General features: G+C 36.5%; 1 protein-coding gene across 1 annotated transcript; it reads right to left on the reverse strand.

Moving 5' to 3' along the window:
- Positions 1–2,805: 2,805 nt before the first annotated feature.
- On the reverse strand, positions 2,806–3,813 carry LOC125909770 (olfactory receptor 4F3/4F16/4F29). Its single transcript, XM_049613234.1, has one exon. The coding sequence runs from the start codon at positions 3,742–3,744 to the stop codon at positions 2,806–2,808; it is 939 nt and encodes a 312-aa protein (XP_049469191.1). The 5' UTR covers positions 3,745–3,813.
- Between the last annotated feature and the right edge of the window lie 11,347 nt (positions 3,814–15,160).

The following is a 15,160-nucleotide window of genomic DNA, read 5'->3' on the forward strand; positions in this document are numbered from 1 at the left end:
CGCTCACACTCTCTCTCTCTCAAAAAACAAAACAATCAAACAAAATAGTAATCAAAACAATATGGTATTGGCATAAAAAGAGACACACAGATCAATGGAACAGAATTGAGCACCCGGAAAAAAACCCACACATATACAGACAATTAATGTATCACAAAGGAGCCAAGAACATACAATGGAGAAAGGACAGTCTCTTCAATAAATGGCGGTAGGAAAACTGAACAGCCACATGCAAAAGAATTAAAGTAAACCACTGTCTTACACCATACATAAAAATCAACTCCAAATAGGTTAAAGATTTGAACATAAGACCTGAAACCACAAAATTCCTAGAAGAAAATATAGTCAGGCTTGACATTGGTCTTAGCAATGTTTATGAATCTGACTCCAAAGGCAAGAGAAACAAAAGTGAAAATAAACAAATGGGCATACATCAAACTAAAAAGCTTCTGCATAGCAAAGGAAACCATCATAAAAATGAAAAGACAACCTAATGAAGTGGAGAATATATTTGCAAATCACATATCTAGTAACAGGTTAATATCCAAAATACGTACAGAATTCACACAACTCAATAACAATAAATCAAACAGATTTTTTAAATGGACAGAGGATCTAAGTACACACTTTTCCAAGAAAGACATACATACTACCAAAAGGCACGTGAATAGATATTTGTATATCACTAAATATTAGAGAAGTGCAAATCAAAACCACAATGAGACATCACTTCACGCTTGTTAAAATGGCTATAAGCAAAAGACAAGAAGTAAGGGTTGGAGAGAACACAGATAAAAAGGAAACTTCATACACTGTTGGTGGAAATGTAAATTGGTGTGTCCACCATGGAAAATAGTAGAGATTCCTCAAAAAATTTACATCTACCATATGATACAGCTATACCACTTCTGGGAATTCATTCAAAGAATATTAAAACACTAATTCAAAAAGATATATGTACCACTATGTGCACTGCAGCACTATTTTCAACAGACAATATAAGGAAGCAGCTTAAGTATCCATGGATACTTTATCCAATGGATAAAAAAGATGTGGTATATATAAACAAGATAAAACTACTCAGCCACAAAGAAAAATGAAATCTTGCCATTTACAACAACATATATGGACTTCAAGGCTATTATGCTAAGTGAAATAAGTCAGAGACAAATACTGTATGATTTTACTGATCTGTGGAATCCAAAAACAAAAAAGTAAAACAAACAAACAAAAACAATACAAACCCAAACTCATAGATATAGTGAAGAGATTGATGCTCACCAAAGGGGAAGAATATGGGGGGTGGGGGGTGAAATGGTTAATCGTATACTAATGAACAATAACTAGACTTTTGTTGGTAATCACTTTGTCATGTATACCGATGTCAAATTATAACACTGTACACCAGAAACATATATAATGTTATATATTAATTTTACCTTAATAAAAATAAGCTGAAAAATCTCTGGAATGCTGACAATATCTTTTTAAAAGGTACAAACTACCAATAGACAATGAAAGAGAGGAATATACTGAAAGTCATAGATATATTTCTTTTCTTATTATTATTTTGAGAGAAAGAAGAGCATGTGCAAGCTCAGGAGAGGGGAAGAGGAAAAGGGAGAGAGGGAGGGAGAGAGAGACAGAATCCCAAGCAGGCTCCACACCCAGCACAGAGCCCAATGCGGGACTTGATCCCATGACCATGAGATCACGATCTGAGCCAAAATCACGAATCTGATGCTCAACCAACTGAGCCACCCAGGCGCCCCTTGCAGATATTCCATAACGAGAGAATATTAGGAACAGCTTTTCCAATAATGATGACAACATAGATTAATATGCACATTTCTCTAAAGACACAGACTACCAAGAATTGAATTTATAGTTGAAAACTTTCTCCTAGAGAAAACTGCAGGCTAAAATTACTTCTCTGGTAAATTTTACCAAAGATTTAAGAAAGAAACTACAACATTTCTACAAAACTTCTTCAGTAAATTTAAAACAAGGAAATATATTCTAAAAGGCCACCATTATCCTGATACTAAACTAGATAAAGCACTGTTTCATAACCCAACATCCACTGCTGATTTTAAAAACTAAATAGAAAGGAATTTCCTCAGCCTGATAAAAAGCTTGTATTAAATACAAGCTATACCTAGCATCATACTTAACAAAAAAATGAAAGCTTTTCTTATAAGAATAAAAACAAGTCAAAGATGTTCACCCTAACCACTTGTATATTCAGCACTACACTATTTGACCTGGCAAGTACAATAAGGCAACAGAAATGAATAAAATTATCCATACTAGAATAAAAGAAGTAAAATGTGTTTATGCACTGAAAAAATGACCATCTATGAGGAAGATCCTACTTACTCTGTAAAAAACCAAGAGGAAGTGAACGATTTTGCAAGTTTTCAAAATACAATTTCAATAAACAAAATATCTATTATATTTCTATAATTAGCAATAAACAATTATAAACTAAACAAAAATGCCATTTAAAACAGCACCAAAAATTAAAATAATTAGGAACAAATCTCAAGAAAGATATGCAAGACCTGTTCACCAGAAACTATATAACATTGCTGAAATAAATTAAATGGGACTTCCATAGATAGCGAGATATACTGTTTCCATGGCTCACTCTTCATAAGGATTAAATAGATTCATCATGTAAGAATTATGTCACAGCTGTGATAACACTCATATCAATATTTGATGTCCCAAGTTTTCTGAATCCAAAATATCAAAGATAGAAACAAAAGGCTATCCCATGATTAGTGAGAAGTCATATATCACTTATGAGATCTTCCTGTAAATCACTAGCTGTCTGCATACTCTTTTGATTGCTGCTTTCATCTCCTTATTCCTGAACGTGTAGATGACTGGATTCAGAAAAGGAGTGATGACTGCATCAAAAATGGCAAGAAATTTGTCCATCTGGGAATTGGGATGTGGCCATGTATAGACAAACATGGTTGGACTGAAAAACAAAAGGACCACAGTGATGTGAGCTGACAGGGTGGAAACGGCTTTGGATGAACCACCTGAGGAATGTTTCCAAACAGAAAACAGGATGATGATGTAGGAGACGAGGAGTATGAAGAAGGAACCCACACAGATAAACCCACTGTTAACAGTGACCATGAACTGCAATCTATACGTATCTGTACAGGCCAGTCTGAGGAGCCGAGGAAGGTCACAGTAAAAGCTGTCCAATACATTAGGACCGCAGAAGGGTAAATTAACAATGAATGCTAGTTGGAACAGTGAGTGACTGACACCAAGGGCCCAGGCAGCAGCCAGAAACAAAATGCACATTCGTGGGCTCATGATGGTCAAGTAGTGGAGAGGCTTGCAGATGGCAACATATCTGTCAAAGGCCATGGCGATGAGCAGCACCATCTCCACACCACCAATGACGTGGATGAAGAAGATCTGGGCGATGCAGCCTCCAAAGGAGATGACTTTGTGCTTTCTGAAAAGGTCATAAATCATCTTGGGTGACGTGGCAGAGCAGGCTCCCAAGTCAATGAAAGAGAGATTGGCCAGTAGGAAGTACATGGGGGAATGCAAGTGAGGATCAACGGTCACAGAGAACACAATGAGGATGTTTCCGGTCATGCTTGCCACATAGAGCACAGAGGAGAACACCAGGAGGAGAAGCTGGATCTCCCATGAATGAGTGAGTCCCAGAAACACAAACTCAGACACAACCGAGTGATTCCCTCCATCCATTGATCCAGCCAACTGGGCTGCCAATGAAATAAGAACTAAGAAAATGAGGAGAAAAATGTGATTATGGAGATAATAGGTCATAGAATTACTAATGTTTCAATATTCTTATGAATGAAAAGGATATAGTTATCTACTTCCTCAAATATAAAAAAACAAAAATCAACACACTACCATCACATGTGTGAGTTAAGACATAATTTTAAACTATCACCAATACTCTTACTGCAACATTCTGTTCTCAAGTGAACAGATTAGCCATGAACATGGACAGATGAGTACCATGACATTCATCATCTGTTTAAATCACTTTTGAGGGGCGCCTGAGTGGCTCAGTCCTTTGAGCATCCAACTTCAGCTCCAGTCATGATCTCATGGTTCGTGAGTTCAAGTCCCACATCAGTCTCTGTACTGACAGCTTGGAGCCTGGAGTATACTCCTGATTCTGTGTCTCTCTCTCTGCCCGTTCCCCCCACCCTCAGAAATAAATAAAAAACATTAAAATTTTTTTTATTTAAATCACTTCTGATATTGACTTTGACTATTTCTCACTTCTAACATAGTCCATCTTGCTTTTATGTATGTCCTCATAATCTACTCCTCTTCCCAGAGTGCTCCCACAATTTTCTGATAAAAAGTAGGATGAGAGGAAAGCATGATTAACAAATCAATTGTCACCTTGAGTGAGAGAGTGACTAATATATGAGTTGAGACTAAATTAAGACTGGCTGTAGATTAAGATTGAATAAAGACACTGACTGGGGTATGTGAAATTGAACAGCCCACTAGTAAAACACTTGTTAGGTGGACTCTAAAAATGGAACAAGTGTTTTCCATCACATTTTATTATGTTCACTATCCTGGGTGCCTCTAGTTCCCATGCAATTTTTCATAACTACAAAGCCCTAAACTGGCCTCAACATTCAATAAAAATGTCATGCCACTAGGATGCAAGGCTTTTTCCAAACCTAATAAATGTGTATTTGAAAGATTTCACCAGATTCTGCTAAGGTGCATGCCTAAAGTGGCCACCAAGGGTATAACATATTTTTGCAAACAGCTTTTCCCTACCCATCCATATGAAGGTATTAAAGATCAGCACTTGGAATAGCTAGGATTGTACATTTTAATTCATCAGTGTCTCATCCTCCCTTTGGTGTCAACCTTTACGTCCACTGACATCCCCACCCACACCCTTTAAAGTGCTTAGTACCACCTGCAGGTAACCTGTTGTTGTGTGGTATTTTCCTGCTTACTGTGAAATCTATTCAGATATTTTATCTTCAAGGCAATTTGTATTTTGTACTTTTGATTTAGGATTATAAAATAAGAACGTCAAACATTAATAAATCACATTTTAAGAAGAACAGAGGATCTTTCTTCTTGATCTTAAACCATAAAATACAAAATGTGACACTGGAGATTCAGTCCTTTAATATGTATAATATTTATATGTGAAGTGGATGGTGAGCAGACAACAGTGTTCTATTTGTCTCTGTGTTCAGATACCTACCTCGATCATATCCTGTAATAGAGAGTAATTTCCAAAAACAGTAATAAGGTTGATTATTTTAGGAATTGATGAGGTACAGTAGAACGGTATAATGACATCCTTCATTTTTACAACTACAATTCCAGACTTTCTCACACAAAGGAGCATCTAACTGATGCCCTCAGTCATCCCAGACTGCAAAAACACATGGAGACTATCACTGTGTCCTGCCCCCCATTCTGGGTCTCCACCACTAGCATGAATCTCTATTCTCATCCACATGTAGTGATTATACTGTTACCTCTTGAACTAACAGTCTACAGTCTCAAGGTGCACACTTTCTATTCCCAGAAAACTGGGGCCTAGAGTAGGGGGTACTTATGCTGCTCATCCAGGGAGGAAAAGACAGCTCCAGCTCAGAAAAGGACTGACAGGATGGATGTGCATGGGGAAGTGATAAAGGCACTGGAGAGGGAGTCAGGAAACTCAGTAATTATTGAAAAAGTCCTAAGGCCTTGATGAGGAAAAGCACATGTCCCCAGGATAATGAGATGAAAATTCTCATGGAACTATATAAAGTCTATTTTGTCCAATTGGTCATCATTCAGATGAAAAACATGAGACCCAGCAAAGTAAACAGAGTTTCCAAGATTCGCACAAGTGGCAATCTGGGGACCAAAACTTATGTCTCTTGATTCTTATTCCAAAAAGAAAAATCCTAGGGAAAACAATCAAGTAAAAGAAAGCAAAACTCAAAACAGTGATTTTTTTCTTGGTTAAAATCAAAGCTAACTAGAGACATTCATCCATAATGTCCATTATTCTATAGCAAACTAACAATAATTAAATATTACATAGAATGTGTACTCAATTAAAGATTATTTGACTAGTACAATAGGAAATTATACCTGGGAAAGTGATTATTCATTGCTATTAAATTTGTATACTGATTCTTTGTATTTTGGTGGTTATGTAACTAGTCGCTACAATGGTAAAAAACTTAATATAATGTTTCTAGGAATTCCATCCTTTGGTCTCTCTAAAAGATTTTTTTAAAGTAGGGGCGCCTGGGTGACTCAGTCAGTTAAGTGGCCGACTTCGGCTCAGGTCATGATCTCGCGTTCGGTGAGTTCGAGCCCCGCGTAGGGCTCTGTGCTTACAGCTCAGAGCCTGGCGCCTGTTTCAGATTCTGTGTCTCCCTCTCTCTCTGACCCTCCCCCGTTCATGCTCTGTCTCTCTCTGTCTCAAAAATAAATAAACGTTAAAAAAAATTGAAAGTAATCTCTATACCCAGTGTGGGGCTCGAACACATGACCCCGAGATCAAGAGTCGCATGCTCTACCAACTGAGCCAGCGACGCAACCCCGTCTCTCTAAATTTTATTGTCCTCAAAGGTCAATTAAAATCCCAAATACTTCTTGCAGCTTTTGTTAACCATTTTCCTTGATACTTATTTATTCTTTTGCTAACTCCTGTAAGTCAAAGAAAACAGTTGGGAAAAAAACATGAATTGTACACATACAAATACAAATCTAATGTATTATACAACACATGTCAAGTGAATACTAAAATAAATATGTGGTCAGTTGAGGCGTGGGAAGGGAAATGTGCTATAGACAAAGGTAGATGGTAGCTGGTATCAGCAAGAGCAGATGGATAGCAGATGGCTATCCTAAGAACACAGATATTGATCTGGTCCTTTGGGAATTATAATTGAATAAAAAGAGATACACAATATGTGGAAAATACCTTGAATTATATAATATGAAAGTAACTTTTAATAGTAACCATCATTATGCATGTAGATATAGCCCATACTATGAGAAGTTAGAGTAACAACCCCAGGCTATAGTAAGGCAATGCCTTTAGGTAAGTGATCTGTACTATTTTTTATTCTCTCATTTGTTGGTCTTCTTTTCCAATTGTTTTAAAAGACGCAAGGGGAAGTTTTTCATTTGAAAACTTACAGTAGCCATGACTAATAGTCTCCCCATGAGAAGGCACCTAAGGCCCTGTAGCATATTTCTTGGTAGGGGTCAGATAGCATTTAATCTTCAAGCCTATACTCAGCACTCAGTTTATTTTCTTGAAGTCTTGAAACAATCTAGGATGCAGAAAAAAATAAAGCAGAGAGAAAAGAGAAAGAATGAAGATTTTAAATGTGGAGGGAAATAAGAAAAGAGGGAAATTAGGAAAGATATTTATGATAAAGGGAAAAAAAGAAACTGTTAGAAAAAAAAAGAGAAAAAGCTAAAGTTTCAGATGGTATTAAATATGGCAGCCAAGGTTAGTAACAACACAGGTAAATTAAAGAGAACACCAGTCTCTCACCTTTAATTCACTGATTCAGGGTTGCTCCTGACTTTGACACTGGATAGGATTTAAGGTAGGCAGATGCTTCTATTACTTGCCTTATTCAGGCTCTCAGAGTTTCTGTGAAAATCACACGTGATAATAAATGGATAGACTGCCTTTTATACTGTATAATGACATACACAATTCACTGTAAAATATTTAACTGTTTTTTAATGATTTGAGTAGTCATATACTAAGCAGGAAAAAGAGGCATAGAGAACAACAGAAAATAGCCATGTGAAATTCTCCCCACTGTGTGTTTTCTCTGGGTTCTACTATCCCAGTAGGGTTATCTGTCCAGTCAGCTTCTCCTGCTGAGGGTCACAGTAACTTCCAAAGGTGGTGTTCCTCTACATAGTGGACTTATAGTACAGTGATAGGCTCACAGTCAAAAGTCCAGAAATCATTTCCAAATTTTCATCTCTATATTCTTCAATCCTAAAAACACAAAAATTCACACACTGCCTTTCACACATTATAGAATGATTAGCAGCTTGGGCTTTGATGGCAGGCATCACCATTCACTTGCTATGTGAGCACATCAAAGTTACTTGACCTCTGTGAGCTTCAGGATTCTCATTACTAATGTGGAGATCATAATACCTCTTTGCAGGGTGTTGTGAGAAATGAATGATATATATAAACTTACCTAAACTCAGTGCCTACCACATAGTATGGCACAATAAATGTTTTCTATTATATACTGAAGAATATGTACATGAGTGACTTTTTAAGTACAGAAAATCATTCCTCAAATTCTGAAACTTCCATTATTCTAAAGCATTGAAACTAGACCTGGTTTTAGGCAAAGCTTTCATATCCATACTTGCATTCAATCACTTGAGCATATTTCCCAAATAACAATTTTGCTTCTTAGTGGAAATACTAATCACTTTCACATCTGCTGTTCCCAGAATCCAAAGCCATAAATTTCAATTTAAAAAAAAAAAAAAATTTCTGACCACAGAGAACACTGGACATTTCCCTTGTCATTAGTGGTAAGAGGGAGAAGGGAATGGAGAAAGGGTCAAGGTGGGTGCTTTAAGAAATTTTTGAAGACTCTGCCCATCCAGGCTCAAATATGTGCTGATCTGCCAGCACAGACTCTGTGGAAAACAGACTCTTCTTTCAAACTGCCTTTTTCACACAAAATTCTTTCATTTTTACTTCTACTTTAATTGTACGAGTGGAGAAAGCAGGGGTACTTCAGGTAAATTATAGTCACATTCAAAACCAAAGTCTTAGGTATGTTATAGTCCCCATTCTTCTCACTTATTCATTTTGTTAAAATGTAAATGCTTAGTATGTGTCACACCTCAAGATGGACCAATGTTGTACAAAGTCAATCCTTATCCAACCTGTATATAAATATACTTCAGGCATTGCATGACACATGTCATAGAAGTGTCCTCTAATACATGAGGAGAGTGGGAAAAGACAACTATAGTAATGAGAAAAGGCAGCATACCAGATGTGGCATTTGTGTATAGCTTTAAGAGTTGGTAAATATTACAATACACAGCATCCAAGACAGTCATTTCAAGCAGATGGTAAAATATGAAAAACAGGTAAGTTTGGTGCTCACTGGGTTAAGGGTCAAGCATGCAGATTATCTACAGAATAGATATTGGTTTTGGAGAGGAGAAAAAGTAAGATGAGAAAAAAATGGTGGAGATTAGTTTGTGCCTCACCTTAGGAACTAATACAGATATTCAAGAATTATTAAATAAATGTACAGAGTCAATGAAGAAGAGGATGCAAGGAATTGGTGATAAGGCCAGTAATTAGGGAAGATGCTCCATCTGAAAGTGTGATGGGTCATTTGAAGGAAAGAAACAATAGAAGCAGGAAGTCCTCTAAAGAGAATGCTGAAATAAAGCAGATCTTGGGGGGCTATACAGATGTACTAAAATTTAAGGTTTTAGCTTTGAGACTGTCAAAGAAAAAATGAAAATACTAAGAAATACACAAAAAATTGGTGGCCAGTTAAAGTTGGAGTGAACCTGAAGAGTGACGTCAAAGATGACATCAACTTTAGACCATGAATAGATAGGACAATGGCAGATTCATTTTTATAAATAAGGAAAACGGACACAGAATTTGTGAGGATGGAGAAAATAGATGATTTTATTTATATTAAACAATTAGAGTTTCAGATACTAGTAAGATATCCAGGTGGAAATATGAGTCAGGATGTATGGGAAGAAATATAGGTTCAAAATATAACTGTATAACAATCCATATGAGTAATAACTAAATGTACAAGAGTGAATAAGGTCCCTGAGGGAAAGAGTATGAAGGGGGAAAAAAAGCAAAGACCCAACCATATAGAAATTCATAGTGAAAATGTGAAAGGAGACAAAGGAGCCAACAAATTGGACAAAACAATCACAGAGGTCAGAAGACAATAAGTGGTGAGCCAGATAAGTCAAAATTGAAGAGACAAAGTGAAAGATGAAACAGAAGAAAGGGAAGGAGTAGAGAACTTTTATTACAGTGAAGAAAATGTGATGAGAGAGTAAAAATATATATATAAGAAAACTGAGATACCAACTCACATAAATTTATTTGCTTTGTAAATGGGCAGTTTGGCATATCAGAAGCACACATTGTAAATATCAAGTGGGTTCATTAATGAATAAATAATATAATAAATGAGAGAGAATTGTCAAAGAAGGATGAATGAAAGGTCTTCATTAGGGGCTGGATGACAATGTTTTCGAAGAAACTACATGCCGCTGTGTTGTGACACACACTGTTAATATTCAGCAGCCTGAAAGCAATCAAAGAGCTGTGACCAGTAGGAAGAGGGAGGAGCAGTTCAGTGGCAGGTGAGGCAGAAGCTTACAAAGGGATGAAGTTTCTAGGTCCTGAATAGATGGACCAGGTGGCTAAGCTGAACATAAATCATAGGCCATAAAGGAAGTCACAGAACCTGAAAAAATAACTAAAAACAACACAAAATTAAAAAACACAAGCTCAAACAGTTGGGAAACTTGAAAAGGAAGATAAATAGTCATGTGATAAACTTTAAGTCTTCTGTGATATTCTTCTGTAGCTGTATTCTTATTCTTTGAGGCCTAGATGTACACTTTCCCCTACTCGTATCCTCATCTGCCTATACAGAGCGACTCTCCTTCATGGGCTTGGTTCCTGCTCCATCCTCCTTCTCTAGGATGCCAGCAGCAACATGCCTCATGGAAGGCTGACATCAGAGGGGAGTTGAGGAAAACAATTTTTACATTCCTGGAACACAGGAATCTTAGCTTGCTGATTTACTCACTAAAGAGTGTCCTTCTGTCCCTCCCACTTACCTGCTTTGCCAAGAAAATTGAGAGGATAGCATCATTAAAGATTCAGATAGATTCTAGTTCTTCCGAAATCAAAGGGATCCTATACAGGATCATTAAAGACACTCACAAATAGCTGTATAAAACAATCAGAGTGGCAGCTAATTATATCCCCAGGAGGTAGTGACCAAGTGATGCTGCAGAGATCTGGGATTGCCAAACTGAAATTACTTGGCCTGGGGAATTATTGCTTATAGTTGTTTCGGTTTTCCCAATGAAGCCCAGCAGAAAAGCTAACTGTTAATAAGAAAACAATGAGAGGCGTTTCGCCTTGTAACACATAGGCCTTTTCCATTTTTTAGAGTGGCTTTAAATCTTTATCTTATGATGACTAAAGGTGAATTCCAGAGCAACATTAAAAACCGCCCTTTACAATTTTTAATCATTTCATCATTTCTATGTTGACTACCATAATACTATTCAACTTAAACAGAGAATATATCAAAAAGTATGAAGAATACATGGAGATAAAACCATATTATATGGCATGAGAAAAGTAGAGAGAATATGTAAGAAAATGAGATTTAAAGCGATTTCAAATATAATGATTCTATACATACACTATTGAATGCTCACTGCAAAGCAGGTGTTGCCACCTAATCTGAAATTATATTTCACTTAAAATTATAGAGATATTAAAAGTCTGGTGTATATACGAATTTAGAACAGTCCCAAAATTTTCTTCTTTCTCCTACAGCTAACCTCCTTAAATTATAGAAAAGTCAGTATTGCCCAACATATTCATGAAGCACATATGATCCTGAATCCAAATTTTAAGCAAGTACAGCAGCAAAAATAAAACTACGTTAACCTCAATTATGTAAATAAATGCAGACTTTCAGACTAAGAGTCCAAACTTGAGATGCTTTTTTCCTCTTCCTTTATGCCAGAAAAAAACATAAATGCAAACTCCATCCTTAGGCTAGGAAATATATCTACAATTCCAAACCACAAAACATGAAGAAAAAAAAACTTATGTGCAACAAAAATTGAAACAGGGCAAGAGTGAACACCAAAATAAAAATCATGCCTCCTAAAATCTTGAGCTAGGCACCAAACTCAGCAATCTCAAAAAGAGGTGGATACACTTCGAAAACAACCAGCGATCTTTCCTTTGAACAGAAACATGGGAGTGTGTGAACCCTCACTCCACAGAGTAACCGAGGAAAGAATCTTAAAGAGAAAGACACAGATACAGCATCTTTGGCGTAAGGAGGCCATTTGTGGAGGAATGAAAGAAAACTCAAGGCAAGAAGCAGGGGGTGGGGTGGGGGGAAGCAGCCAAACACCTGACTGTTCCCATTATGTAATGAAAAGGATAAATCTTAAGACACATGACCAAAATTAACAAGTATGGCTGCTCTGTGCCAGGGAGTAGTTAGCCAAGGAATCCATGAGAGAGTCGTCCCAACAGGTGAGAGTGTATTTGCAGACAACATTCCAAACTCAGATGCCTTCTATCATATCCATTAAATCCCTTAGTTCCTCCTTCACACTATTCTTTCACATTTCTAGTATATTTAATTAGTATATGAGATTAATAATTCAGGTGCCTGACTGGCTCAGTCAGCGAGAGCACATGACTCTTAATCTCAGGGATTTAAGTCTGAGCTCCACGTTGAGCTCTACTTAAGTAGAGATTACTTAAAAATAAAAACTTAAAAATTAATCATATTATGTATTATAATAATTTTATTATAAAATAAAGTAGGTGATGACCTATATGAAAATACTTCAGGGGCCCCTGGGAGGCTCAGTTGGTTACACATCCACCTCTTGATTTCGGCTCAGGTCATGATCTTGCAGTTTATGAGTTTGAGCCCCACATCAGGCACCACGTGTGGAGCCTGCTTGGGATTCTAGCACTCTCTTTCAAAGTAAATAAACTTCAAGAAGATCTTCAAGGAGAAAAGGGAAAATGGCATAAGGTATATACAACAAACATAATAGAAGGTTTTATGCCATGAAGTAGTGAAAGGAACAAAATTTTCTATACATTTTTCAAGATATAACTTCTTTCTAAAATGACAGAAAATATACATGGGTTATGCAAAGAAGTAACTGACCGAAAATACGAAATGGTAAAAAACAAATCGGACAAATTCAAGAAGCACAGGCATACCTCATTTTATTGCACTTCACTTTATTGCACTCGGCAGGTATTGCACTCTTACAAATTGAAGTTTTGTGGCAACCCTGCATTAAACAAGTCTATCAGCGCCATTTTCCAACAGTATTTGTTTACTTCATGTCCCTGTGTCAGATCTTGGTATGCCCACAATATTTGAAACTTTTTCATTATTATTATATTTATTAGGGAGTTCTGTGCAATAATGCTGGAAAATAGTACAGAGGTTTCTCCAAAAAGGTAGAAAAGGAACTACCCCATGACCCAGCAATTACAGTACTAAGTATTTATCCAAAGGACACAAAAATACGGATTCAAAGGGGCCACATGCACCCCAGTGTTTATAACAGCACGACCAACAATAGCCAAATTATGGAAAGAGCCCAAACGTCCATCAATTGATGAATGGATAAAGAAGATATGGCGCATATATATATATATATATATGCACATACATACACAGTGGAATATCAGCCATCAAAACAAAGAAACCTTACCACTTGCAACAACGTGGATGGAATTAGAGTGTATTATGCTAAGTGAAATAAGTCAGAGAAAGACAAATAGAGTATGATTTCACTCATATGTGTAATTTAAGAAACAAAACAGATGACCATAGGGGAAGGGAAGGAAAAATAAGATAAAAACAGAGAGGAAGGCAAACCATGAGAGATCCTTCAGTACAGAGAACAAACTGAGGGTTGCTGGAGGGGAGTGGATGGGGGCATGGGCTAAATGGGTGATAGACATTAAGGAGGGGACTTGTTGGGATGAGCACTGGGTGTTATATATAGATGATGAATCACTAAATTCTACTCCTAAAACCAATACTATACTGTACATGTTAACTAACTTCAATTTAAATAAAATCTTGGAAGAAAAAAAAGAAATAAAAAATACAGATTAAAATAAGATCTAAGAAATGAAAAATTAGTGTTCCTTAGCGTTCACTATAATTGGTAAAGAAAAAAATTCAAAAGAAAACTTCTCTGAAATGAAAGAAGCATTGAACTACAGTCTAAAGAGCCTGTCATGGGGCGCCTGGGTGGCTCAGTCGGTTAAGCGTCCGACTTTGGCTCAGATCATGATCTCACGGTCCGTGAGTTCGAGCCCCGCGTCAGGATCTGTGCTGACAGCTCAGAGCCCGGAGCCTGTTTCGGATTCTGCGTCTCCCTCTCTCTCTGCCCCTCCCCTGTTCATGCTCTGTCTCTGTCTCAAAAATAAATAAATGTTAAAAAAAATTTTTTTAAAGAGCCTGTCATGACCCAGGGGAAAAAATGTTATTGCATGGGCCACATCAAGGCCAATCCAGTTGAAGTTACCAGACTTCACATACACAAAATAAACAGCCTACAAAATAACAAAACAAGCAAACAAACACCTTAGGAAACAGAGTTCCCTTAAGGTCTTATAAAAGAAAACCATCAAAGAATAAGCTCCACTAATCAAAAAGTGACTAGAGATGACATATTCAATTATAAAGCCTAATATTAAACAATTCTGGGGATTATGGTTAAAGAACAGAATACAAACATTACAAACTATGGCAGTATTAAAGAGTAATTAACTTAAACAAAAATTTAAAAAAAACATTTCTACTGAAAAACTGTTTTTCCTCACCTTTTGTAGTCGAAGAAAATCAACACATCACTTTAAGGATAATTAAGTATGTTGAAGTATAAGGATAATGATTAAAAGAACTAGGAATACTAAAATCAAATCAAATTGAGTGAAGGGAGATGGAGAAGGGGGTAAAGGGTTAAAGTTTAATAGTTTCTTTCTCATAGTGAGAAGTCAATGGATACTGTCTGTGGAGGTAATGCAAAATTAAAGAATTAACTTATAAACAGTGAATAATTAAAAATGAACTATAAACCTTCAAAACTGTTAAAGCATTCACACACAAAAGAAATAAAACATCACATGGAGAAATCTTAATGACAGGATTAAATGGATGCGTAAAATTTATGCATTTACTAATATTTACTGAGCACCCTGTAAAAGTGTGTTAATTTCCAAATATTTGGGATTTTCCCACGTCATTCCATTCATCTTTAACGTAATTCTGTTATTGCCAGAGAATTAATTTGTATG

The sequence above is a fragment of the Panthera uncia genome (genome assembly GCF_023721935.1).
Source record: "Panthera uncia isolate 11264 chromosome B3 unlocalized genomic scaffold, Puncia_PCG_1.0 HiC_scaffold_1, whole genome shotgun sequence".
Classification (NCBI taxonomy): Eukaryota; Metazoa; Chordata; class Mammalia; order Carnivora; family Felidae; genus Panthera; species Panthera uncia.

Excerpts from the sequence above, each read along its gene's own strand:
- LOC125909770 (XM_049613234.1), bottom strand. The coding sequence starts at position 3,744 with ATGGATGGAGGGAATCACTCGGTTGTGTCTGAGTTTGTGTTTCTGGGA.